General features: G+C 39.5%; 2 protein-coding genes across 3 annotated transcripts in view; one reads left to right on the top strand and one right to left on the bottom strand.

The window, feature by feature from the left end:
- Positions 1 to 2,245: 2,245 nt before the first annotated feature.
- LOC4578299 (uncharacterized) lies at positions 2,246 to 9,815 on the bottom strand. 2 transcript variants are annotated; one of them, XM_061657866.1, is made up of 4 exons: positions 9,673 to 9,815; positions 4,491 to 4,756; positions 4,291 to 4,414; positions 2,246 to 2,826 (listed from the first exon to the last, which is right to left on the bottom strand). In XM_061657866.1, exons 2-4 carry the CDS (start codon positions 4,682 to 4,684, stop codon positions 2,719 to 2,721), a joined length of 426 nt encoding a protein of 141 aa, XP_061513850.1. In that variant the 5' UTR covers positions 4,685 to 4,756; positions 9,673 to 9,815; the 3' UTR covers positions 2,246 to 2,718. The 2 variants fall into 2 exon arrangements, with proteins under 2 accessions (XP_061513850.1, XP_061513851.1); XM_061657867.1 differs by lacking the exon at positions 2,246 to 2,826 and adding an exon at positions 3,325 to 4,016.
- Positions 9,816 to 15,745: 5,930 nt separating this feature from the next.
- LOC1279349 (serine/threonine-protein kinase meng-po) overlaps positions 15,746 to 27,569 on the top strand; it is a 28,771-nt gene continuing 16,947 nt past the window's right edge. Inside the window, exon 1 of the mRNA XM_061657895.1 lies at positions 15,746 to 16,920. The gene's annotated coding sequence lies outside the window, so the exon portion shown is untranslated. The remainder of the gene's footprint in view (positions 16,921 to 27,569) is intronic.

Raw genomic sequence — 27,569 nt, 5'->3', positions numbered from 1 at the left:
AAAATGGTTTAAAGTATGTTATTTTGTGTTATTCCGTGAATATATTCTATAATTCATTGTGTTTTCAACATTTTTGATGATAAAAACTAAGCAATCATTATATTTTTCAATTTTCACATTAATTCCTCATTATCTACGAGCCGCATGGACAATTTACGTAAGATAAGAACTCTTACTCACATGATTTTAAATTTCGTGCATTAAAAAATCATCAATTGTTTTGTTAATAAATCTCATTTTTTCGATAAAATCAATAGACACACAAAAATCAACATAATAACACAGAAATCTGTTCTATTTGCTAAGCTTTGTGTGTGGAAACCAATGGTTAACGGTTCTAAAATGACGTAAAGTCCCTCAACTATGGCGACCCCCCAAAGGCCCTAATCCACCACCTGATATTTTTAATCCACCTTGGTTTTTTCTGTTGTTGACTTCCGCAGCCTTCATGGCAGTTATCTTGATAAACTGTAGTGAGTCGCAATTTGCTTGCGCATTTATAACGCCAGTTTGAGTTGACCGTTATAGTTGTGGCGTCAACACACAATGTCCTCCGGCCTTAGTAGTTTTTATAAATGAAAATATTTCGACTCAACCAAGGTGCCTAGATAGACTAAAAGTGGGTCCTTAGCTCAGAATTGGTAGCCATCAAAGTCTATATAATACAGAGGTCGAGTCGTCCAGAACATTTGATCAAAAAGCGTGGGAAAGTTTTGACAGCTGGATGAAAAAGCTTCAATAGTTTCATCGTAGCATATATTGAGGTTTTAGTTGTTGTGCATGCAGTGGTCTGAATGCATTTTCGGTCATTTTTACATCGTTTGTTTGTAATATTATACTTAAAAAAGTGGACGAATATCAAGAAAAGATAGAATTATAGTACAATTATTGATTATAACAAGATCAGTGCCCAAAATTAGGACGAAATCATGTGCAACTCAAGAGGACCAAAGTTAATAGGCTTGTTTCCTGATTTTGATCGTTTTTAACTGATGAATTAGTGAAAAAACTACTCCATGCCACGTAAATGAGAAGGAAATGTATAGTTACACTAGATTTTTTACAGAAAAAGCACAATTGGCCCTAAAAAGTGTTTGGTTGTGTGGAATCGTTCACAAACTTTTTCATCTAACTGTCAAAAACAAGCTTTCAAAATGGTGGACCAAAATCGAGCTATGCATCGACCTCTGTATTATATAGACTTTGGTAGCCATGATGAAATGAGTTTTCTATGGAGATTGGCAGATAGGGAATAAGGGTTGCTAAGGGCTTTGTATGGGTTGCTAAGTAACTTTGGAGTACACTGGACGGACCGACCTGTAGTAATTTATGGATCTTGGACTCAACTCCAATTTGTTTTCGTGTGATAATGATTCAAAGTTGATATCATCTTTACATGTCAATAAAAAAATACGTTGCACTAAAAATAAATAAAAAAACTTTAGAAATGTGTGGATAAAAAGATCATAAAAACAAGCAGATGTTGAGTTTTTTTAAGCGACTCAAAAAACAAAACCTGTGAAAGAAATAAATAGAAATGCATTATATTTGGGGTGGCCACCACTCTAAAACGAACTCCTATTTTTTTCTTATGCATTACTTCAGATATATTCAAACCATTGTCCTAGAAGCCTATTTTGGATGTCATCTATTTTAGGTCAGAACTTAAAAGTATGACGACCGTTGGAGCGGAGTCGCCTCCGAAATTGTCTGGAGCTATAGGAGCCGTTTTGTCCATTACTACTGCCAATCAAGCGTCTGACGAGATCGTTTTGGTAGCATTTGAGAGATTTTTTTTAAGAGGGCAGGAAGAAAGCTGTTTAGTCTCGAATGAGTCATCGAGGACAATGGAGGAGCCATACCAACGAAGAACTAGGAGAGTGTTACGATATTCGTACGACCTTTGTCGTACAGGAACCACGCTCGTCATGCTTAGGTAAGCCGATCATATTGCACTCGGGGCATCTAACGGCGGTGTTTTCAGGCCGTTAATATAGACTGAGATGGCGTAGAGTCATCCGCCATTAAGACTAGTAAAGTGAACGTTTTCGATGTTGATTCGAGAATGTGAGTATATGAGTATATGATGTATATGAAGGCGCACCGTTAAACTTCTATTTGGCGTAACGTCCTACGTGGACATGCCGGCCTTACAGAGGCTTTCGATACTTAATTCATTACCACGCAGCCGGGTATTCAAGTCAGTCAGTCAGTAAGTAAAAAAACAAGAAAAAAAACAACCAACTAGTTTTAAGATGTATCACTGTTTTATTTTGTAACATTGCCACTAGTAACAATAATTCACACGTGTAAATTGTGTGTTTGAAATCCAGCACGCCTCAGAACGGCGAGTTAGTGTGCAAACAATGTGGATCGCTTCTAAGTATTCAATCGTAGCAAAATTATGTTTTTTGTTTTCGCAAAACATTCTTTACAACATACACTATTCAACAAACTGTTCAACAACTATAAAACGTGCTTCCCTAGGGAAATGTAGTCTAATATCACTGAAAAATACCCTTTCTTCGCGAATTTCCATCCTGCACTTCAATTCAGCAATCCCTGTTTTAGTGCGAGGGTCAGTAAGTGTCCTTCCTCAAACGAATCCTCCGGGACTGGTTGTATCGTAAGGATGTTTTGTTAATATATGGCATAGCGAGCAGAAGCGATTCTTGCCGTCGAATCGCACAGCAACGGTCGATCAGCCCGATCGTCAGGTTAATGTTTCTTCGACTTGATGCGCTTCATATCGTCATCCATGTCCATAAATCTGCTCAAACGCTGTCCATTGAACGGAGCGTCACTACCGGGCGGATTCAGACGCATCTATCGAGGGAAGGAAATGTAAAAACAGACATGATTTAAAAGGTACTTATAGTTCTGCTTCATCTTCTAGCTGCACCACCTATAGATAAAGGTAACCCGAGCAAATAGTTCCATGCTTTGCACATGTTTGTAGCTTGCTTCTTCCTTGAATACGCACCTTCTCGTGTATAGGCCTCCAATTTCCCGTGTAATGCTTTAGGCTGGCGTTTAAGCAGCAGGTTGTGTTTATGTGTTTGTGTGTGATTCGCGTTTTAATCCCCTTTCAAGGTGTGTAAATTTCAGGTGCAAAGCGATACTTTCCATTTAGAACAATTTCGTCAAGTGTCTGTGTAAGTGCAGTGAGGTTCGTTGATTTGCGGCTCTAACAAAGGTATGCAAATGTTCCAATGCTAGTAACCATAAATAGTCTTGCCTAAACGATGTCCACAGTCACGTTTGGAAGTTTACGTTTTGCAAGCGAGTGATGTTGTCTTGTTATGCTGCATTGTATGTTACAGATTAGTTGATATTAGCCATGTAAACGAAGGATATGTTTTGTCGAATAATTAGAAGCGACCGCGGGATAACGATGGTTAGTAAAAGAGATAGCCCATCCACTTCCACTGTCCTCTACCTTCACCATTAATAAGGATATACGGATCAGTTGACCTTGTTATTCAAAGTACATGGAATGTTGTTGATGATACATCTTTCTGTTCTTTTTCGTTTTCTTTTAAACAACGAAAGCCCATTTCCTCGTTATTTGGTAACCGATGAAGTAAAAGTTATTGTTTAATGTAGATAGTGCATTTTTCTTTAAATACCACATGTCGTCTTACTTTATGATTTGGTATTAATGTGTAAATGGTTAAAAATAGGCTAAAACACTTGGAAACTTGGACTAGGCCAAGTAAAGCTTGGAAGAACACAATGGAAGCAACTGTTAATGATAAGTCTAGACAATCGTACTCCAAAAGGGGATACGTTCTATGGCAGGAATTGGAAAGGATAGAATTCAAAGAAAGAAATTAAGTATAAAAATCGTTCCAAAGTTCTATGCAGTTTGTAACAATTTCTAGTAAAACTTCAGTAGCGCAAGTAAAGTCAGAACGTTAAGTCATTGTAATCGCTCGCACGAGAAATTCGAAGTCGGAGATCATATGACCGAGGATGTCTGTTTAGATCTCAACATTATCTTTGGCGAAACGTTTCTATAGCGTGGTTGGATTCGTGGTTGATTTGCAGACGAGATATGGAAGGAAGAGACGAATCGTAAACAATGTTTTATTAGTAATCGAGACTTTCCGTATCGTTTTGAAATTAGTGCTGTTTGTTGCATACGAGCGAGGTGCCAAGCCAATGCCTCCAAACAAATAGAGAATGAATTGATTAGTTCTTAATTTCATTTTGCTTTATAATAAAGCCCATATGCATGTGTAGACTGTAGCCGTTAGAACCGATCTCACGCGAGCGGATATACTTTACCATTATTCTGTACTTCTCCTTGCATGCGTAGTTCGACTCGTCGACATCATTGTAGCAGTCAGATTTGTAATGCGCTGGCAGCGGTTTTCCCTCGTGCTCGCAGAGCTTGTGAAGCGGACGAGACCTTCGGTTGGAAAAGCAATTCGGAAATGGGAGTGATAAGTGGTTGTGCTGTTAAGATACTTTCTTTTCACCCCTACCTCACGATCATCTTATCCATTCCGGTGGGTTTGTTCACGGGGCAGTAGAAGACATCGGGTGTGTTTTTGTCGTACACGATCGACTTTCGTAGCAGATCTTTTTCGGTGTACTTGATGTGTTTTTCCTTTGCCATCGCCTGCTGGGTAGCTAGACCGATAATGATGCTGAGAACTAGTACCACGACCTTGCCCATGATGGTAACCGGTTGTGTTGGGTGTGATCACACACGTTAAATGAGGTATTGTTTGTACGCTTGAGAAAGAACCTAGTAAAGTAAAGGGAAACAAATGTAGAGAAAAAAGAGAATGTATATAAGAATTGAAAGTGCTTTGCTTATATGGGACGTGTGATTTTGTAATGAAAAACAAAAAAACAATTAGCACTCGTCAACACGTGAATGAAAGTGTATGCAGATTTACTTTCATTTTTGCACGTAGTGTTCACGTAATGCAATTGTGTTAATATCTTAGTTTGTACAAGTTACAACTACAGGGAAAAATTTAATGAAGTTTTTTTTAGGAAAAGTATTTTAATTTATAAAATCGATTAGGTCTACATCATTACCGTAAAACTTTATCAATGACATGGTAAAATATTTTTTTTTAAATTAATCACACAATTTGATACCAATAATTATAGAAAAATAACAAAGTAAAATATTGTGCAAAAAACTTTTCAGAACTGACGCAGTTCAAGCAGTAAAGCCACATATATACATGATCTCAGTAGAAGTAGAATCAGTCCATAGCGGGAAGAAGCAGACCTGTTTATTTAACAGCTTTACTGAAGGACATGGAACATTACTCATGCCACTGTGATGATGTTATTGAGCTTGAATACCTGTGTGGTTGGTCGAATGGATGATAAATCAACAGAAAATGCATCCTATGCCCACACTGCATTGACAAGATGTTGGGTTCAGATGTTGAGATTCAACGAGCAATACCAAGGTACTCTAAAGACAACTATGCATACTTTTGCCATACGCACAGCGAGTGGTAATAAGTATTGTTTTCTGAATTGATGATATATAGCTTAAACTTTTTTTGTACAATATAATTTTAATTTATTTTTATTTTTAACTATTAACTTTTTGCATCATTTGTGAAATTGAATTGAAGTTCGTTATTATTAATCTGCTCTTTCACCCTATAACGATCACCGTCAATTTAATCCATTTCACGCATATCATTTTTGCTAATGTACCCCCAAAGTGTGTAGACATGCTGCAACCAGCTATCATACTTGCCAGCCCATCTTTCCCAGAAAAAAAACGAACCTAAACCAGCCAGGCCCACGTGCAAAGTGTGGACCATTTCACGGTTTACGCCTTGTCTGATCGGCAGACGGCTCGGGCGTGATTAGAGGTTACTTCCCGTTTGCTGATGTAATGCTTAACACTTTGAGAAGGCCGTTGTACATACCGAGAGAGAGAGAAAGGAGAAAAAAAGAAGCAAAACTTGACCAGTCACGTTTGGTGTGAATAGATCAACAGGCATGGTTTCGGTAGAAGAACATTTCTACAGTTTGCCACAGTCATCTCCGCTTCTTCTCACCTGGAATGGTCATGGTGAGTTTCAGAAGGAACTAACGGGATCATGAGCAACCCCGGGAGTGTTTGGTTAGAGTTTTTTTAGTTTCATCCCACGGCACTTTCCTCTTCCGCCTTTGCTGATGAGGAAGTTCCGATTTGGAATGGGGTAATGCAGCGGTCAGCGAATTTATGGCCAAGGTGTCATAAAGAAAAGTGGGACGTTGGTGGGTGTTTGTGTGTTTGTAAGCGCTTGAGCTAAAGAAAGAGATAAACAGGGGTTTATTTTGAGCGAAAATTTCAGCAGCATGGTTTGCCACAAGTTTATAAACCTTTTAACCGACTCAGTAATATAAAAAATGCTGCACAGCAAGGATTTTTGTGGGGCAAAAAGATTGTAGTAATCGAATTTTACCAATACATTTTAAACGTAAAACTTTTTCATCTTGCAAATGTCTTCTTTAATTAAATTTCTACTTCCCAAATACCGAAATCCTCTCCAAATTAAAAAAAATCACGCAACGGTTGAAACGTTGGCAACTTCACACACCAAAAAGTGACATGAATTATAATCCGGTTCAAAATGTGTCCTCCGACAGGTTTTGCGTCCATCGCGCCTTAAATGGACAGCATCCATCCTGTGTGGGTGCACGCAAAAAAAAACAACAAACGAAACGATGACGCATCTGTCCATGCAAGCTCTGCTTACGGCCAGCTCCGTAATAATTGAAGCTAGCAAATAAAACAAAAACTTGTCATTCGCTTCTGAACACCATCATCGAACGCTCGATACGTTTGTTCGACATCCCACCGTTGGTCAACCCATTTGGGTTAGCATTAAAACGATCCACTTCCAACGCAAAGATGAGTTGACATTTTACTTGCTGCTTGGCCGAGATCGCACATGCGAATGCCATTTTGGTTTTGCTCCCGCTAATACTGGGATGGAGTCAGCTTAGAGTAAATATTAAGGCCAACGTGCTAACCGGTAATGGAAATGTTGTTTGTCTGCACGGTTCCAGCCGGAATTGGACCACCTTCCAAGCGATTTTGATTAGCTACGGAGCTTCAGGCTAAAGAGATAAAAAAGCACATTCTTAAACTAGTTTCTTAAGCATGCTTACTAGAAACAGCAACTGAGCGATGCGGAGAATGTCTAACGATTTCAAAGATAATGCTCGAGCCCGGGAGAAGGATCGAGTAAGTGCTGCCGTGTGATCGTGTAAAAGATCGGTCGGTAATTGAATTATTTAATCGATTTGCTACGCTAAAAGAAGGAAGCAGATTGCGGCTAGCTGCCGTATGCGTTGATCAATGAGATCATTAACGGAGCCGCGGAACCCTTAATGGGAGGTCTTCGGTGGGCTTCGGTGGAATTGGTTTTTGCGTTCGTATTAAAGTTCGCCTGGGAAAGGAATGGACTGCATTTGAAATGTTTCTGCGGTTGATTAGGAGAGATACCTTTATTCTCATGCAATGCTATTTTCATACGTGTCACGGATACACTCCATGAAAGGTCTGTGAAAAGGACCAAACTGATACACTTTAAACGATAAAGCATGTTTTACGATCTTGAATGCCTTGAATTCTTGAAACAACAATTAAGATGAATTTATCGCTAATGAATTGATGATGGTGTTGCTGATGAAAGTCAGCCGAATGAGAACCATCCGGTGCGTTGCTGCAACATCCTTGTAATTTTCAGTGTTTCATTTATGCGCATGAGTGACGCCTTAAGCAGGTCTACAATCTTGCGACCAGTGCAAGGTTAGTAAAACATGCTTTGCGAAAGTCGTTTTTATTTTGTAAAAACGATCGGTGCTGTTTCGTTGCACACATAAACGATCGCCCATTTCCATACGTACAGGTAAACGTTGTTCAAGGACTCGGTGTGTCGGTGTGTTTGTGGTTAAGCGACGAGCTTTCATTTTCAGGCACAACATTTAAGCCAATGTCGAAGCGTTTTGCAAACAGTTTCCTTGCCTCTCATTGGCCATCATAGTCAATTATGGCGTTGGAGTTGTGAGAGCGGCACAGGGTTTTCTCTTTTTTACAAATCACTGCTAAAGGTGTCCATAGGTGTTGCGTATACGTTATCCATCCATCTCGGTACGATCATAACTCGTAAGTCGGCAGTCCATTGCTACTCGAATGGTAATCTACTGGCCATTTCGTTGCTGACGCAATGGGTGAAAGTCTTCGTATGAGTTTCAGTTTTCAAGAAGACATTTATTTATGGCCTGTGCCGATGATGAGTGAGACTTTTCCCGCCATTCATCGCACAAGTTGAATGCGTTGTATACCCTATCACCCTAGCGGAAATCAGAATTGAAGTATTGACTCGAATTGTCAAATAATTAAAAAAAAAGGAAAACAAGTTGTCTTCAACAGCGACATACAAAATGTTCCGGCTAAAAGCGTTCCACGGAGAATGTTATAGCCATGTTAAACGTTCGCTAGTTAACACCCCATGATCACTTCCTGTTGAACCTCCGGTTCATGCTTAAGTTTGAATTGCAAAGCTTCAATGGGTCGAAACCAAAACGGCTTTGTGAGCTATTTTGCAAACTGTTGATATTTGTTTCTGCTTTGTTTTGGGCTTCATTCATATCTCATATTCGAACAACTATCGAAATAGCCTTCATGTATACGAGCTCCTGGAGAGGTAGCATGGAGAGATGGGGTTATGACTGCTTGGTCGGTTTGAAAACCGGTTTCCAGGTTTGAGCGTAGCGTGCTTGAATGCACGTGTGTTATCATCGTAGGCCATGCTTGTGGTCGGAACGAACAACCGTCTGTGGTGGCTGCGGTTGTAGGAACCACGGTTCTCCCTGTGTGCACGACGATCGTTACAACAACAGAAAACCTTGGTTCGACCTATTTTTCATGCTCCGGTATGGGGTGTGTGTGCTTTCGTTTTCCGATCACGATTGACCTAGCGTCGGTAGAATGCTAGGTTGGATGGCAGGAAATTACGAAGAAGGATAGGTAGCACAGAATACAAGCGTAGCTTATAACAAATTATGAATATTTTAACATTAAATAGGATCAGTATGGATGAGGGAGGAAGATAGAAAGAGGGGGATAAAGAGAGGGGTTAATGAAGTATCCACGAAACGTAGTAGAATTTGATTTTTGGCCTATTCAACACTGTCCAAAAAAAAAAGACTTAAAATTTTTTAACCAAAAATATGTAATATTTTATGATCTTCTGTACTATTGACAACAGATGGTTTGCAACACGCGAACAAAAGTTGCTTTGCATCACGTACAACGTAGACAACGAACTTGAACATTGAAACGTAACCGATTGTCACTCCGTCAACCCACTCGAAATCACTTCTGAAAACGTCACCCTCGTCGTACACTGAACGTTGACTCATACTAGTTTTGAATATTGGAGAGCCCTTGTTTCACAGTCACTTTACTCCATCTTGATACGCTTACTTTCATACAACTTTTTTACAATTTCTCAGCAGTAATTCAAACAAAACTATGGCACAATTTTACACATTTAAATGAAGCGTGTGATACGCAGCACTGATTTCTCTTGCCGACATAGGGCGGGATGGATTATAAAACAGCTTAAACAGTAAACATGTTCAGGCAAACACAGACACACATACATACACACACACACATACACACACCTTTTTCTCCAGTAAATGTCAGCCGATCGTAGACGGACAAGCGAGCAGAAACGAAAGACTTGAGCGCCAGCAAACGACGAACGCGTGTACCCTCGCCGACAGACAGAATGAAACTCTGCTTTGTGAATATATCCGAACACTGCTGTGCTCCATCTGTTAGAGTTAAAGCGAATGGTGGAGAGCGATGAGAGGAAGCAAACAAAAGCGAAAGAGAGATTTTTGAAGCGTTTTTAAAGAGATGAAAGCTGAAGCATTTCTATGTTGTTGATTGGAAGCAAAACCAAAGCAACTCAAAAATAGAGAAATGTATTTATTGCACCCCATAAATGTAGACTGATCACGATAATTTGATGATCACTTATTAACTAATAGACATAAGAGTGTGCAAGTAAGTTTGTTGGTTCATATTTGCACGATTTCTTAAATTCAAAAGCATTTTAAACAAAACTTCTTGCACACGCTTTGCTTTTACTGTTTGCAAGGAATTGAAAGAAAATAGTTAGTAGACGACGAACCTGTTTAAACATGTGCACCGAGGCGCGATTAATGCGATTCACTTTCATTTTCGTGCATGGAAGCGGTTTGTCGATGTGTGGCTGAAGACCGCTTTCTGAAAACAATCGCATTCACCCGAACATTGCACCTTCTTGTACCTGCAATGCAGTTTGTTGATTTTTATTTAGTTTAATTTATATTATTTTAAGACAATTTTTAGGAAATTACCTACAAAACCTACAAAAATAGTTTATCTATCAAAGATGCATATTCTATTTTTAATATCAATAAACTTAATACAGACCTCAAATTCATATGAATATTATACAGTGGAACACTTCATAATCATAACAACCAGTACCCCTTTCGCATAACGAGCAAATCTAAGTTCTCGAGAAATACCTATTTTAACGAGTAAAAAAACTTACATAGCGAGCAATGTAATTCGTGTTTGGGATAAATTTTTTGGGGAGTAGATCTGAAAACAAGATCACGTTCGGTTTACATTGAGTATTTGATCAACATATGAATTGCTAGTATTATGAAAATATTTTTCAGTTTTTCAGACGCATGTGTGTATTATACTAGCACATTTTCGGTTTTGGAACCAATTACTTTACTTTCCATACAAGTTATATGGAAAATAGATTCCCGCATAATGAGTGATTCACATAACGAGAGAGTAACTGGAAGGAAATAAACTCGTTTTACGGTGTTCTAAAATAAATCAAATTGTCGTGAATCAATAAATAAATAAATTAAAAATATGTAACATTTATCTATAGTTCTCGTTATAATTGCATGGTTTGGATTGTTGAAAAAATATCATCATGCGTTATCTATTCAAGTTTTTTACATTCTATTTATAATGCCTATATAGTCTATATGTCTATATGTCTATAAAGAAAAGTTAAGCAAATATATTGAGTGTCTCATGCAGGCAGCATGGCAAAGAAATTATCACATTCCTAATGCTTTATCCCTTAAAATCACGCAAGCTTGGAGTAGTCGTCGTAGAATCGAGGTAAGAATAGAACAGCTGGCAGGAGAGCAGAAAAAGCAACCTGGTACTCCATCAGTTCCATTTTCATTCATTCAGTGACAGTTAAAATTGAAAAGTGGAAGAAAATTATCAACAGAGCGTAGCAAGCAAGCACGACCAAGAGGATAGGAATTCGCGGGTGGTGGATAATCTAACGGGGTTTTAATGGCGTCGAGAGTATTCGCTGATTGTCGGTAGTTCACCGCCACATACAGGGGCTGTGGCCTACCGCGCGATGGTTTCCACCTGGACCTGGCATCGGCAACTCAACAACCACCCGTGGTTCAACAGCGAGGCAGAATTAATTCGACTTTGCCGCGCGAAGCCGACCGGGGCCACTGGGGCACTTGGAAGATTTTGCACCGGAACGTAGAGATGAGCTCAGGGGGGAATGATGCAACCATTCTTCGTGGCCAATCGTTCGTGGATTGTGTTTTTAACGGGAGTGGTGGTGGTAGTGGCGAGGAAAAAGTTCTTTCCACGGGAGAGCGCGACGGGGCCTGTTCAGCATAATTCTTTTGCCGTAAGTCGTACGGTACTGTCAGAAACCGGGCTGAGAGATTAAGAGCATGAGCGACAGACAGAAATGTTGGGGATGGAAGGGAGAATTTTATGAAGAAGACGTGTCAAGAGGTGGAAGAGGGGATCGGGGTATTAGTCATGAAAGGTTTTTTCGTGTTTGCCGTGTTTGCCGCGCAGTACTTACTTGACTTGACGCCAAGACGCGAATAGCATTAACCTGGAACTGGATAAGAGGTTGATTTGCACACGAACGTGCATTTGTAAATAACTGTCTTTATTTCGTGGCCCCTTTTATGTTGCTGTGTGTTGCTCGGTCGGCAGTTGCTCTGCGCGTTAAGGGTACAGTAAGCATTTGTTCGTGCAAATTGAGCATTTAGAGTGCGATACTTTTTTTTGTCTTTAGAATCATGATGTCACTTGTAGCATTCCATGGTATGTAGGTCAAATACGCGAAGAGTGCAAGGAAGCAAACTCGAGAGTTTTCATCATTTAAAGCCATGTCTCCGTATTGCTCCTGGTTCTATTAAACAATAATAATTTTCCCCATGATGAATAATTTTTCCCAGATATTTCATAATCTTAAAGGCCTGATATAACTGGAGTTTAGTGAAATTTTCTTAAATAACACGTTAACTTAAAGCAACATAGTCATGGTACGTTTCCTAAATTTGAAAATAATTTAGATTAGATTAGTATGCTTCTATCTCCATATGTGATTGAATAAAGTATTTTATATGTTTGCGTCAAAGTAATTATAATCTCTTATTAATTATCAGTGGTTTTTAATGTTTTGAAGTAAAATGTGGCTATTTTAAAAGACCAATTAGATATATGTTTTTCGATATGATTTATTCTAGTCTTAAGAAGGGACATAGACGAATTCCATTTCTTCTCTAGATCATTTCAATATAAAATGCCTAGAAGCACACATCACACATTTGTTCACTGTTATTCCTCTCCTTTAATGTCTCAGGAAGGTAGTATTGCATGCTAGGTACGAGCATATGAAACTATTAACAAATATCTGTGCCATCGCTTAACCGTCCTATTGCATCTGCTGTTGACGCTAAGGTGATGTTCATTTTGTTCATTGGGAATATCGTGGTTCATACATGTCAGGGGTTGGCAACTTTATAATATGTTGTGTCTATTTGATCGCATCAATATTCCTGTATACAGTTAACGATTTTATAAAAAAAAACATACATTGTTCAGATGAAATATCTAAAATATTTAAAAGGGTAAAAGAACATGTGATATAAAGTATCAATGAAATTGATGACATCCGTTTTGCCTTATTTTAAATTAATATACTACAAATTAATATCCTAAAAAACAAATAGTATAATTGGTGCAAAAATTTAACTATGCTTTACGCGCTGTTCTCGAGTTAAAGGGGTTTCGCTTCACTCACTTGTTTGACACAATTACGTATGAATTACAATTATGTAATAATTGAAAGAATATTGTGCGTGCTGCCTTTCAAACAATTAATGTACTAACTAAAAGTTGCAAGTATATTCTAGATTTATCTTATTTTACTGATATTTCTCGGTAAAACTTTGATAAGAAATTTGCGCGTCTATTTGAATTAAGATGATGGGTTTAAATAGTGGTGCAATTTGTAGGGTTAAGTTTTACGAAAAAATACATATTTTCCTGAATGCTTCGTTGTACCTATGGTGGTGATATGGTTCCTATAGTCGTCATATTGTGTTCCTATAGTGCTGGTAAACAAAGATACCTCAAACACTGTGTATAATATAAACGGAACTTAATTTTGAAGTTATTTTCATATGAATAACTGGGATTACTGCCATAATTTCATTGAAAAAAAAAATGAATAAATTTGAGTGAAGAAAATATTGACTAAAGTACTGAATAACGACCGTAGTCTACCCACACAGGAAAGGGTGTGCTTGATTCGAAGTCGACTTTTCACTCAACCAGTGTGAATTGTGAAAAAAATGTGAATTTAAGCCTTTTCGATTTTGGTAAATTACTTACAGGAAATTCATTTTAAAATTGAAACATTAAATTAAAAATAAAAGCCGTTATAATTATATTAAGATTCTATTAATTATTCTATTATTAAGTCCGGAAAAAATCTAAAATGTCCTTTTTTACTGATTTTATAACTATAACCACTATATGAACAATACAGGCATTGTGTACCTATTATGGCACTGTGGTAATGCACTCTTGAAAATGCGATGATCAAAAGCGATGAATTTTAGTAAATCATTAACATTTCATAAAATTTATATTAAAAACAATAATTGCGTTGTTTTGTGGTATTTTACTGGATTTTTTTGTCACTATGTTACAGAATGGTTCAATTTAACATTTAAAGCCTTTTTGAAAAACCAGAGAACATTTAACAATAACATAAGTAACTTAATTACTCTTCAACTACTGTATGGAGCGCATTTTAGTTCAATACCACTACCATTGGTACTACCACCACTACAGATACGTTTAACCTATATAGTTTTTTCACACCTTATAGGCAATTATTATAAGTAGGGTAAATGTATTTTGGCTTAATGTTATAGACTTGGATGTATACAACGTTATAGACTTGCATGAATATAACGTTATAGACATATCCCGTGGTGTAGTAAAATAACATGCCCGTCATGGGTTCATGTCCCGTATAGAGCGTGTCTCTAATACATAGGAATGACTATCTTGGTAATGAAAATAGTGTTGCCTATGATGTTATTCCCGTATGGTTTGTGTTAGTCTCACAATTTATTCATCGTTGCCATTTTTTTTAAATTATTCGTACGTTGTATAGGAATCGTCACATTGAAAATAAATACAAATTGTGGAAAACACCGAATAAATGGTAAAACGAAAACAAACAAAAAACATTTAACAAGAACAGAAGAACGTTAGATCTAAAGTTTTTAATTCCGTTTGAACAGATGTGTGACATGTGAAACCAGTGGAATGTGTCAAGTGAAGAGAAAGTAAATAATTAAACAAAGGTGAATTAATTTAAAGGGTTCCGGTTCACAATACTGTGACGGTGTGTGTTAAATATTTAAATACTGATAGCAAAGTCCATTTTTTAGGTTTTGCGTAAACCAACGCTATGGTTATAGTAGCTAAGGAAAAGCATCTCCTCGATCCTTTTACCTAAGCTGTCAGTGCAGAACGCATTTGAAGCTACTCCTTCCTTACTCCCCACCATGACTTCTCTACGGCGCCTTCCCTATCAGACGCTTCTAAGGGCTATGAAATTGATCTTCATTACACGTTTTCAAAAACAAAAAAAAAGGTTTCACTATAATCGCATAAAGCAGAATTTAAATAAGGGCGTAAATAATCGAGGCACATCCTATAGGTTCTTACCTTTCTCGGCTATGGCACTGATTTATTCCCCCAAAAACTGCTGAGCAGCAGCAGCAGCAGGAATAGCACGTCGAAGCACAACACACACACAAAAATATCACCTCTAACGAATGCGGTATACGCTTTCAAAACACTTGCTACACCTCCTTCCATTGGACTGTTTACGTCGATGCAGGTGGGCGCGCATTCGTTTAGTTCGGAAGGGGAAACAAACCGATGAAAACCGATACCGGTCAGGTGCCAAACGGCGGCCCGCAATATGGTTTGCTGCCAGCTTCGATCTGCCACCGCGCCATGCGTTGATGGATCGCTGCTGGGGGAACCACCGGTACGGCTCTGTGTCCGTGCGATGTCGAAGGTTATACTGTGCGCGGGTGACGAATGTTCGGTTTCGTTTTCGTTCATCTTTAACAGCATCAGCGAACATATCAAGCGCTTGCCCTGCTGTACCAAACGCATGCTTCAATAACCGTAGCTCTCTCTGCTCGCTCTCTCGCATACACACGTTCACTCTCACTTTTGTTGCTGGAGAGAAGCTCAAACTTCCCTCCTCTCATGCGTATGTATGTGTGTGTGTGAGGTGGTATACTCTCCCGTTAGTGGTTGTGCGGGAAAACTCACTGAAGCGGGAAAACTCACCCGAACGGCGATTGAACCTGAAAGGACACGACGGTGGATTTCAGTTTTGTGTTGACGTTTGGCGCGCGTAGAGCAACCACCGAGCAGGCGAACCGCTTCTACGCTGGCTGTTGAAAGGCTGCGTTTGTTGTGCCTACTGGGTAAACCAGGGTAGAGGAGAATCGGCCATAGTTGACAGTGGAAAATATCATCTACATTTTACATGCTTTTTACATAAACAAATCACCGTGCGAAAGTGTAAGCAGCCAGCAACGTGAACCCATTGGAGTACTACAGGTGGTTTAGTCAAGTTTAGTGGAGGTGCAATAAAAAAGTTTTTCATCACCACTCTTCTGCTTCTGCTCAGACATAACAACGTGTGGACGGGGTTGGTTTGATCAGTCGATAGTTTATCGTACTCGTCGAAGTCGAAGTTTATCAAACAGTCTCATCGGCAGGCAGTTCGGTTCGGTTCCGGTAGCCAGACTAAACAAAGCGACGTCGATAATCTGCTCCATCCTCAGAGATTCCTCATTTGGAAAACTCCAGCCCCTCCATGGCGAGCGCTGGCGAAAAGTGTGAGAAAGTGCCCGCCAGCGTTATCATCACTTGCTAACAGTGAGTGAGGAGTGGAAAGAGTAATAAAAAGGCTACAAAAAAGGAGAAATCTGTGTGCTGGAAAGTGTGTGCTTTTGGAGAAAGGAAAATCGACCGACATTGTGGGAAACGCGTGTGGCGAATAGTGTGTTGATAAACAAAGCGTGAAAATGTAACTTTTGTGCGAGTCAGAAGATAACGTGATACTGAGTTTGTTTGATTTTGTTGTTGTTGTTGCACTTGGTTCGTGTTAAGTTATTCCACTGGAAATGAATAATATTCACCATTGAAGCAACATCCAAAGCAGTGTGGCATGAATCCAGATTTTGGTTTATAGAAATTGCTTTCAATCGTTAAATTTCAACGGAAATCATTTCAAATTCGGAGGTTTTTGGAAAAAGAAAATCGTTCAGCTGTAATAAGGATAATATAAGCAAGTTTGTTTTTGGTACGGTGGTTTAAGCTTAATGAAGATTTAATAAAACAATTGTAAGGGGCTTCCAAAACCATAAAAAGGTAAAGGCGCGGAACGGATACACACTTAGCAAGTGTATGCTTTCTGGTGACTGAAAGTCCGGACTGATGAGATTTTAAAGGATATATTTAAATTGTAGGTAAGTAAAGCGATTTACATATTTTTATCATTTCAACATATCCGCTTGGATTTGGTATTATATTTTGGGTCTCAAGACAAATGTTTGTTTTACTACTATGCCCATCTTTTTATGTCTACTAAGGCAACGACTAGAAAATACTTAAATTTGTTGTTTATGCTTATTTTAATCACATAATGAAATGGGCCTAACATAGCCTTAAATATTTTTCATAAAAAATACTGCCGAAAGCAGTTAAAATGTGGCGAAAGAGTAATTAAAACGAATGGAAATGTATTTAGCTGACTTTAATTGTTCGTATTTTACAATAATGTTACATTTGACCTTTTCTGTGATAGGCCAACTTTCGCATTTAAACTTCGTTTAGCTTATTAATAATAAACAACTTTATCATAAATATTTTTATAGCCTTTTATGGGTAGTTCTGCGACTTGGTGACATCTTAAGCTTTGAACAATGTTCAGAACGTTGAACAAATTAATTAATTTTCCATTCGGCATTTTTAAGAGGCGAGGGACGAGATTTATCCAAGTGATTACGCGCAGTCCCTAAGCCGTTCGTCCTTGTGCTTTATGCCATTCATTTGATTGGATTCGAACGAGCTGATCGTCAAATGGGCACAATATTGGGCAACGGCTTAATTTAGGAGCGTTCAAAGAAACCCCTTCCTGACAATAGCTGACCAGCGCTCAGTCACGAATCTGTCCATCGGTCCCTCGTCAGCAGTGCTTAGTGCTAATTGTCAGATGACACCTCGGGAAGACATAAGCTGTAGCAGCGTGAAAAAACCTGGCTAACGGTAGCGGTGCAGTACAGAACGAGAACGAGTGTCCATTTTTTCCCGTCACCCATTGCCCCCGGGAGGGCAATGGTCAGCCTAATGGCTAATGGTGTGTGGCTCTCTAAAAATAAATGTAGTTTCTCTGAACCATGGTCTAATCTGGGCATTGGTTGCCGGTGGTACTACACGATGTGACGATGTGGATAAATTGAACCATCGATCTAGTTTTCTATTTTCGTTTGCCTTTCGTAGTAATGCGATTGTGGCAGATCGTTGCTGTCCATCAAGGCAGGTGGCATAAAATATTAATCCCGATATACGACACCACGTGAAAAAGGTGCGCTACTGTTGGTGCGTAATTATAGGTATTGGGGAAATATCAGAAAAAAATAAAGCATGGAGCATTGCGTCGTATTAACAGGATAAGTCCCCCTACAACAAAACTAATCGTAATAATTTGGAACAATTTCGTCATGTTGTGTTAACCACCCGTCATCAAACGTTGTTCAAATAATTATTTAAACCTATAAAAAGGTACTAACATAGATTTTGAAACATTTGTCTAATATCATTTTTGGGATGATGAAAGAGCCCATAAAGATGAAGTGAATCGACAACGCTTTCCTCTTTTCAAATTGTATTTTTTTCCTTCTGCATTTTCTACTCTTTTTATTTTCATTAAGCTGTAGTGTGTTAGCGTCCATTTATTGCAATATAGCACACAATCCTGCAGATGATCGCGGGTAGATGAATTCAAGCAGTAACAAAGCTATGGTAGAAAAGAAACCCAACACAGATACCCGGATCATCCTTTTTATTTTCTTGTTCGACGTTTTTCCATTATTTTCCCATGTTTCCCAAGCCGGTACCAGCCATGCCGGTCATACTTGACCGGCGGCACAAGGCTGCGACTAAATTATGCTACTATTTTTAGCACGCCCTAGAAGACTGAAGCATAAGCTACAATCCCATCCCTGGAAATCCACTTAAAACTCGCCTGGCGAGCGCGAGCGTGCGTTGAACATTGCCGGAAGCATTTTTTACTCTTCTTTTCGCTCTCTTTGTCTCGCTAGTTGTTTCTCCTTTTCCTTATCATTCGTATACGAGTTTGGATGGGATTGGAACAAGTAGAAAAGAAATACCTACATACATACATACATATATACAAAAAGTTTACCCGTGGCATCTAACCGCCAGTCGCACGAAATGTTGTGGAAAACATGAACACGCTGATACGCCGAATGGTTTGGGAGCTTTTGGAATCTTCGGTTTTTTTCCAGCAGAGAAAGAAACACTGTACCAGAGAATCAGGAGAAAAAGCTCTTTTCCGATTCCACGTTCAAGGTTTTTACGAGGCGAATGTCCCATATCGCTGTACATTTATCGTGGTGGAATTATGCGACATCAGTCGTATAAGCGGCAAATGAAGGAAACATTTTTTTTTTCGGTTGTCACCATGCGATGGGCTGTACATTTATTTCTAAATAAAAATAGAACTTGCTATAAAAAAGAGTAATAGTACAGAAAATCTATGGGAAAAGATGGTGTTACTGCTGTAAGAGGTTCTTTCTTGGTTGGGAATTGTTGCAGGTGAAATGTTTTTTTTTGCCGTCATCACACCTCACCATTTATCTTTGCATGTGTATACCAATACCAAACCTCAAACCTCATGGAGATCGATTGAAGATCATCGGTAAAGGTAAACACGTATCCTTCTCACCAAATCGTTGGCTGATGAATCAGCCGAAATCGTTTCCTATGCTGTTCGCTAGCTTTCTACGCAACGTGCGGGAAGACGTTCTCTTTGCTTATTTCAACCATTGATCGGAAAGTGTAGTGTAAATATAATAGCGGAAATAGAAATGGCCACTTGCGCGTGATATCCTTTCCATTCGCAGGATACTGTAATTCAGCCGCGATTAACTCAGAAACTTGATTTAGCATCATTCAATTGGAATTTCCGGTCGTACAAGGTTCTCATCGGATGCTATTTACCACCACTGAAAAATAGAGCTGGTTATTTATGCAAACATGATTAGATTATGTAGTTTCCTGAACAACGTACGGCTCGCCATTCCGATGCTCCGGTGGTCTATTCGATGGAAGTGCCGGCTCCTACAAAGTCGGACGGTTTTCATTCCTATCCCTAACGTTCATCTGTAGCAGGCTATCTGGTTGCATAGTATAATAAACTAAAATTAGATTAAAGTCTGATATGAGTTAATTAGATCGATACACCAACGATAATGAAGAAGAAGAAAATATTGATTTAAAACACTTTTCTTTTAATTACGACACTTTGACCTATATAAAAACATTCTAGATATTTATGTGTAGCATGCAGCAAAAACACTGACCATCTTTACCAATGATTCAGCACATGTTTTATAAAACATATTCACGATTATATGTTAATCTGTCGATTTGTATATTTTTGTATCTTATGTTTTGATAATACTATAAATTTTCCAGTACAGCTGCCGAAGTGTGAAAATAGATAAATATACGAAACAAATAATACAAATTGTTGTACTCGATCGGAGGCAGTAAAGAATTGGGGTAGCAAGTCAGGTGACTTTTTCTTCTTATTCTACTACGAGACCTCGTTAAAGCCATGTAACTAATAAAGCATAAAACAGGAGTCAGTCCTTGTTACGGTTGGACGGTCCATTCCAGACTTGAACCCACAATGGGCATATAGTTAAGACGTGCAGGTTGACGACTGTACCACGGCTTCGCCCATAATATATGATAAAGGCCGACTAAATTTGAACTGCAGTCCTTAACCTCTATTATAAGGGAACAATATTTGTGAGCTCTCTTACTCTCTCTTTCTTTCTCTCGTGTATTTTGAGGGATATTTGTCTAAAAATAAGCTCTATCAAAGGTATATACAGCTACCAATTCGTTGCTGCCAGGCAAGGTCGCTGAATGATTATTCCATTTGGTATTTTCCACCAACGCCAAACTACCAAAAAACAAAATGCGCGACAACCTTTCAGAGAAATAAATCCTTCCCATTTGCAAAACTGAAACAAATCTGTAATGGATTAACACGCAAACAAAAACTCTCTTTCTCTAATATTTGTTTATTTTTCCAACCTGTTCAAATTCCAGCGGTAAAAGTAACAAGCATGTAATTTCTACCTTTGAAACACCTACGCATGCAGCTCGCCAAAAACTACAGCCAGTTGCGATTTGGCTGCAATATTCCCTTTCAGTTGTAACGGGTGTGCCACAATGGTGATTCAGTGTGAAAGGTGGGATAACGTTACTCATAGCTTCTTTTTGGCTTTTTTTAACTTCACAATTCTATTTTTCTTCTGCTCCTGCTTTGTGGCTAATGATTGTAATGGTGTTGTTATCATGCCAAATTACCTTCGTGTAGGAGGTAAGCGTTGCTAACAACTGCATTTCCAGTACAAGTGAGAGTGTATGTCAAGACGATAATATAAACATTAGAATAGTTCGTGCGTTAGGTTAAGTGCTACTGTAAACACGTGTCGTGCAATTTTCTTTTTATATCGTATGATGATAAATCTTCTTCAGATCGAGATATCGTCCAATTTTTACCGTATAACATCCTCAACAGGTTGCGGATGTGCCCACTACGGTCAGTTCCGATTACTGCTTACTTCTTGGAACTTATTATCGACGGCCTTTCTATCACTCAAGCAAGCCCTGAATGTCCAATCATACCTAGCTACGCTGGTAAACAGCACCACCTTTGCACAGGGAATTTATCGTCTAATTGAATTCTGCTTCCTGGAAACTTGGAAATAGAGAAGCAGTTGGTTCTTAAATGAGAGAAATATGTTGTATATGATTTGCGGCACACACTCACCGACACGTACAAAAACGCAGATGTGAGTGTGTGTATTCGGGTGTGTACGTTCTCGGAAACATGGGCAAACAAGGAACCTTGCTCGTTGGAGAAATTGGTAACAGTCACCCGAGTGCCATAGTAGTATCGCCTGAGAGTGGTTTTCAAGTGAGGCCTTTTTCTTCCGGTTAGAGTAGGACGTGGTTCAATTGAGACGAAACTGAAGGTTTCGAGTGGTTGCCGAGGCTGGGTAGTAGTTGAGGTAGGGCATGTTCCGAGAAGATTTTACTCAAACCACCCTCGAACCGGGCAACCTTTGCCGTACCACTCGATTGCAGCCATTCAAATGAACTTCGTTTATGACAAGATTTCTCAGGAAAAACGAATCAATTCCACTCACTAACGATGGTAGCAAAGAGGAACGTGAAGTTTTCGAATAGTCACTTGGCTCGAAGTGTTCTGGCGTTAGATCAATCTTTAACAGCTTTATCCAGTAATCTTCAACAGACCGTTGAACCTTCGTTGCTGTATGTGCGGTGTACATAATCAACAAAAGCTACCCAGCAACCACGACAGCATGTGGTTCGGAAGTTAATCTGACTACAAATCAGCATGACAAAACGATTCTGTGTGTTCGCTTTCCAGGGGCGAGCTAAAATGAACTTCCCGTTGGCATGGCAAACGAAAATCACTTTTCCTGTAGGTGGTCTCCTGATGGGGCGAGCATCCGAGCAAGCAAGCATCCTATCGATTGCCCGACAACATAATGTGCACTGGACAAAATGATCGGGCTAAAAATAACGCTCTAGTTTGTGCTATTTTCGGAAACGTTTCCATCGCTCTCGAACGTAGCAAATGCAGGGCAAAACTGCTCCCACACACTGCTGACTGCTCGTTGGCTACCACCGAGAGGCTGTGACAGATAGCAGTGTTCGTATCCAGCTCCACGACGGGCCAGGCGGCCAGAGGTTGGCGAAAAGCAACAGCCACTAGTTGGATGCTTTTATGGAGCATTCTCTGTTTGGTGGATACATTCAGACAAGTGCACTGTAGGCTGAAGAGCGACACATTTACGGCTTGCATGTGGATGAAGGGCCCAAGCATGCCATGTTGCGCTATATTTGCGTACATGCTCGGAGGTGGCTGCTGTTGACGGGATGCCACCCAAACGCTACAGACTTTATGTCATGTTTCGCTCCAGTTGCAACGGAAAGATGGTCTCGGGGGTAGATTGGTAGAGGGGCATGCTGAGCTTGTCATCTAATTCCTTGTCTCCTCCGCCTGGTACTGGAGAATGCGATGAAAGCTCATATCAGTAACAGCTACCCAGCGTTCATAATGATTCACCTGTAGTGGGCAAATGATGAGGGAAAGCTTCATTGGAAATCAGTTAAATGGTTGTGGTGAGCGTATGCTGTGTAGGATGGCACGTACACATCACACAGCAGTATGCAACTTGCCCCGTAATGTATGAAGTGGCGTGTAAAGGGTGACAAGACCAGCCGAATGGTATATCATTTGGTGGAGATCGTAGGGAAATGTTTCCGTTTTAGTATTGTGTTTGTGTAACGTTGGTTTGATGGTATACTGGACATCGCATCGTTTTTTTCTTCAGATAATCCGTTTTCTGGTAGATGCACATTTACAATCCCAGTCTTTACATCTTGTAAGCATGAAGCGTTTTGTACTATTTAACAATAAGTATTATAACCAATTATAACCAATGCCAACCAGATATGGAAAATACAACCCGGATGAAAAATATATATTTCCACTAAAATCTCAGCATTCTGGCCTAAACGAACTAATTGGGAAATCTCTTGAAATAAACCTTGAACCAATTTCGCAGATATGGCAACTTGTTAAAGGATATGCAAATTGTAATTTGCAAAGTTTGTTGAATCATAAATTGAACCGTCATACCTTCCGCCCTCGTGGTTTATTGAAAGATAAATGCTTTCAGACTCGTAAACGACCGACCTTGTTTCGGATGTCCTCGAAAGTAAGCTCTCATTCATTAATTATTCTCAAACCAAAGTTCTTGCTCCCGTAAGAAATGAATGTAAACGATCTTTAGCTTATGCTTATGTAGCTGTGTATGTCTGTAATATTTTAACATACATGTCCATGTATATGGTGGTTTACTAAACTTAATTCTGACGGTATGTTAAGGACAGAAATGTTCGCTTTGAAATGTCATATTTCGTTGAAATGTCATATTTAAAAGTTTTACTCTAGGCAACAAAATTTTCAAATTGTCATTGGCACCATTTGTAAAAATATACCCATGTGACCTATGTGATTTATACGGTTGATAACGACTATGAGGTAAAAAGGATAAAAAAGTTTGAAAATGTTTGATTGGAAGTTATTCCTTGTATGGATCTGTTCATATGATTGTGGAAAATATCAAACTCAATAAAATAGTTCCTGTTGAACATCGAAGAACAACTGAGTAGCTATTTATAGGGAAATGTTGTTTCTGCCTAGGTTTGTTACAGACATGTGCTAATAGAAGTGGCTTATTAGATAGGAGCTATTTTCTGTTGAGTTCAGAATACGGAAATTACAAATTAAGTTCAATAGAAGATACTTTAATTCAAGACTTATGAATTTTCTGAAATGATGATTGTGTCTATCAGATATTACAAATATGTCCTAATACCTAGTGATAAGCTAACTTTCTCCATAAACCTAAAACTCAGCCATTGATAAAAACTCAGTAAAAATAATATGTACATCCAGTAGCACTGACCGTTTGATATCGTACTTATGGAAGCGTTAATTAGAATCTTTTAAATGATGAATATTTATAGCCCGCTGGACTGCTAAATTGAAAGCAGGGGGCCAGTTCAGGGAAGCTAATGAAATCTGACCAGTGCTTTGTAGTACGTGCAGTAGATACGATCAGGTGGGCGTACTAATTGCCATACACATAATTAGATATGATTATTATGATTTTGATTTCCGTTTCCCGCACAAGAAATAAGTTGATTGGTCATATTTGCTTAGGAAATGAGCGAAAAATGCGTTGCAAGAATAGCTTTCCATAGCAAACACATAGGAATAGGTTTCTTTCATTAATATCTTGGCGTTGCTCGAGAATTACATATTCTACCCATGTACATCTGTGTTATCAGTACTACTTGTTCGTTTCTCACGGCTTCTGGAAAGAAGAACTTTTCTAAAGTTATGATTAACCAAACCTACCATATTTGGCGGAGGTATCATTTTTCGTTCGGAACTCATCAATACCAAATGTGCTGAAAACAGACGCACTGTGTCAGTGTGGTATTTTTATACGTGCGAGTATGGTATGCATATGGTCAAATCAATCCACACCAAGTGGCATCTCTGCGCGCCAAACGGTAGACAAACGCGTGGGAAAAGAATTACGTTTCCAATTTAGCTATTTTCGTGTAAACTGCACGACCAGACCAGACCGGACCCGGCGGCTTGCAAAATAAAGATCTTGTTTCTGCTATCGTCCGGCAAGACCAACTCAGTGGCCTTCCTTACTCCTTACCAATTCACCAATATAGGCGGCTTGTATCGAGCGTACGACTAGACCCAAGTAAGACATCGTCTATTGGTGAGGGAAGGAAAAAAAACACCAAAAGCGCCGGTAAACGATGAAAACCTTTTTCTCTTTCTTTTTCCAGTCATTGGACCACCCTCGCAGCTGTTGTCGTCAACGGTGCGGGATGGTTTGTTTTACTTTGAACGATTCGCGCAGGTACGCCGGGCTTGGGCAGGGTTGGTGGGCCGTACAGATCTGTCGTATTTTTGTTTTCGATTGCAATCGAAGAAAAACAAAATAAAACCGATACTCATTGGTGGGATAATAAAATGTGGTACGGCATCAACCCCAGCGACCAACCCGCGCCAATCGAATGTAATATTCTATTTCCACCGCAGTGCGTAATCAAGTTTTATGAGGTTTGTGGAGTCTCGTTTGTTTAGGTCGGGAATGGGACGGAAACGATTAAATTGGATTCAGTAGATCTTTCTGCACAAGTTTTTCGTACACAAATTAAACAATTACAAAATGGATCCCAAATTTATACATTACGTGATTTGAGTATTTGCTGTATGTTAATAGAAAAAATGGCAAGCAGCTTAAGTGCTTCTCAGAACACTTGATGTATAATCGGCATCGCTCTCGTTTGCCTCTTTACCACTGGTCATTGAACAATTCACTATAATTATAAGACTCAAGCAGCGTTTACGTAACGAACGACAATCTTTTCAACAAAACTGTGCGAAGCAGTACCATAGCGTCCTAGACTGCGGAAGCTGAACGCAAAGTACGCCTAAAGTAGGGCTCCCGGAAGATCATTTTCATAAACAAAAGCGTTCCACCGCGTTTTGTTTGAAGTGAGCGCGGACAAAGCCCGCTCTAATGGTGTATTGTTTCTTTCATCTCTCCAGAAAGCTTCGAAGCGTTTAAAAAATGGGAAAACAATTATGTACATCGCTACACTGGTTCCTGAAGCCACTGTATTTAAATCATACTTATATCTAAAAATACACAATTCACGCTGATAACTTTTCAATGCCATTCCACGGTTGGAAGCTTGATAAGGGCTGGTTTGGGCAGTGGGCACACGTACATCTTTTGCCAATCGCTACTTTTCCCGGCCAAGCGGCGTACGAGCCGTCCGCGACGCCCTACGCGGCTCCAGGCTTAATGAACTTGTCGCAAATAGATTGGAAAATTTTAATGAAATCCTCATCGCCCACTCGGTTCGCCCGAGTGAGTAACACCCAACGTAAAACCCCTTTGCAGTGGTGACTCACCAACCAGGGGCCTGGGGGATGATAAGATTCTTAATTCAATTTGACATCCTTTACCGCAGCGACAAATTGCTTTGAAATGCTCCGCCAGGAAAGAACGTGGGATGCCCACCCACCGAGCTGCCATTCCACGGAGGGAAAGATTAATTGAATAAATCAAATTTTGCACAACTTTCGATCGGTTCCAACTAATTGGTGATGCAAAGAAACCCTTCCCTGTCTCGGGAATGTGGTTTGCTAAGAGGAAAATTAATGAAAGCAGCAAGTCGCAAAAGGATATACAAAAAGGCCGAGCCGTGACAGGCTTTTAAACCAAGCAACTTGTATTAGCCATTTCCTTGCAAGAGTTTACTTTGTTCTATCTACGATCGTAAGGAAAAACACAATTTGCATTTTTCTTGTTCATTTACCACTATCTCTACTATGTTGTACCACTCTATAGTGTGCATGCTACATAGCACCATTGCGTAAATGGCATGATTTCATTAAAAATGTTTCAATTCAATTTCCATCCACCTTTCCAGTGTTGACCAATATGAAGGCAGTGCCGTACATAAAATGAAAAAAAAAAACCTATAAATTTTGCGCTCCTGAGCGATCGATTGCGGTTGAATGGAGTACACGCTTCTCAGTGCAGTGAAGCATTATGTATCCTTCCTTGTTACGAGGGGTTACCTTTTCGCGCACAACACCGAACTCCACCGGACGGGAGGGGGGAGGTGGGGAGGGGTAGTGATTTTGACGTGTTGGTGCCTCAGCATCCGGTAATAAATTGCCCCTTTTTGCTGAGAACGACAGTGGCCCCGTTACGTTATCCTTTCGATCCTGCGGTCCCTAGCGCAAAGTGTGGGATAGCGTGCGTTTCGACGTTAGACCGAGGGGATCGGGAGGCTGGTGGCGTAAGATATCGATTGTTGCTATTTATAGCCGGTTTCGTCGATGAAGTGCTATTGCTAATTTCTTTTTTTGTTGTTGTTGTACGCTCGGTATGACGAGAACGGAGATAAGCCGTGCTAACGACGACACGTGACGAGGAAGCGCGGGTCGTGAGGTAAGCGAATGATTATGTAGACGTCTTATGGCTTATGGGATACTTGTTGAAGCTGAAATAATAATGATTGCATCTTGGGTGAGTGTTAAAAGAGACGTAACGGCAAACGGCATCATCAAGCGCTGCTGGAAACTGGGGAGGTTTGCGATTAGGGTTTATTTCTGTTTTGCCCTGAATACTGGAAATTGAAATTCAAT

The sequence above is a fragment of the Anopheles gambiae genome, chromosome 3 (assembly GCF_943734735.2).
Source record: "Anopheles gambiae chromosome 3, idAnoGambNW_F1_1, whole genome shotgun sequence".
Lineage (NCBI taxonomy): Eukaryota > Metazoa > Arthropoda > Insecta > Diptera > Culicidae > Anopheles > Anopheles gambiae.
The sequence above is the reverse complement of the archived record's forward strand: the minus strand, read 5'-3'. Positions and strand labels throughout refer to the sequence as shown.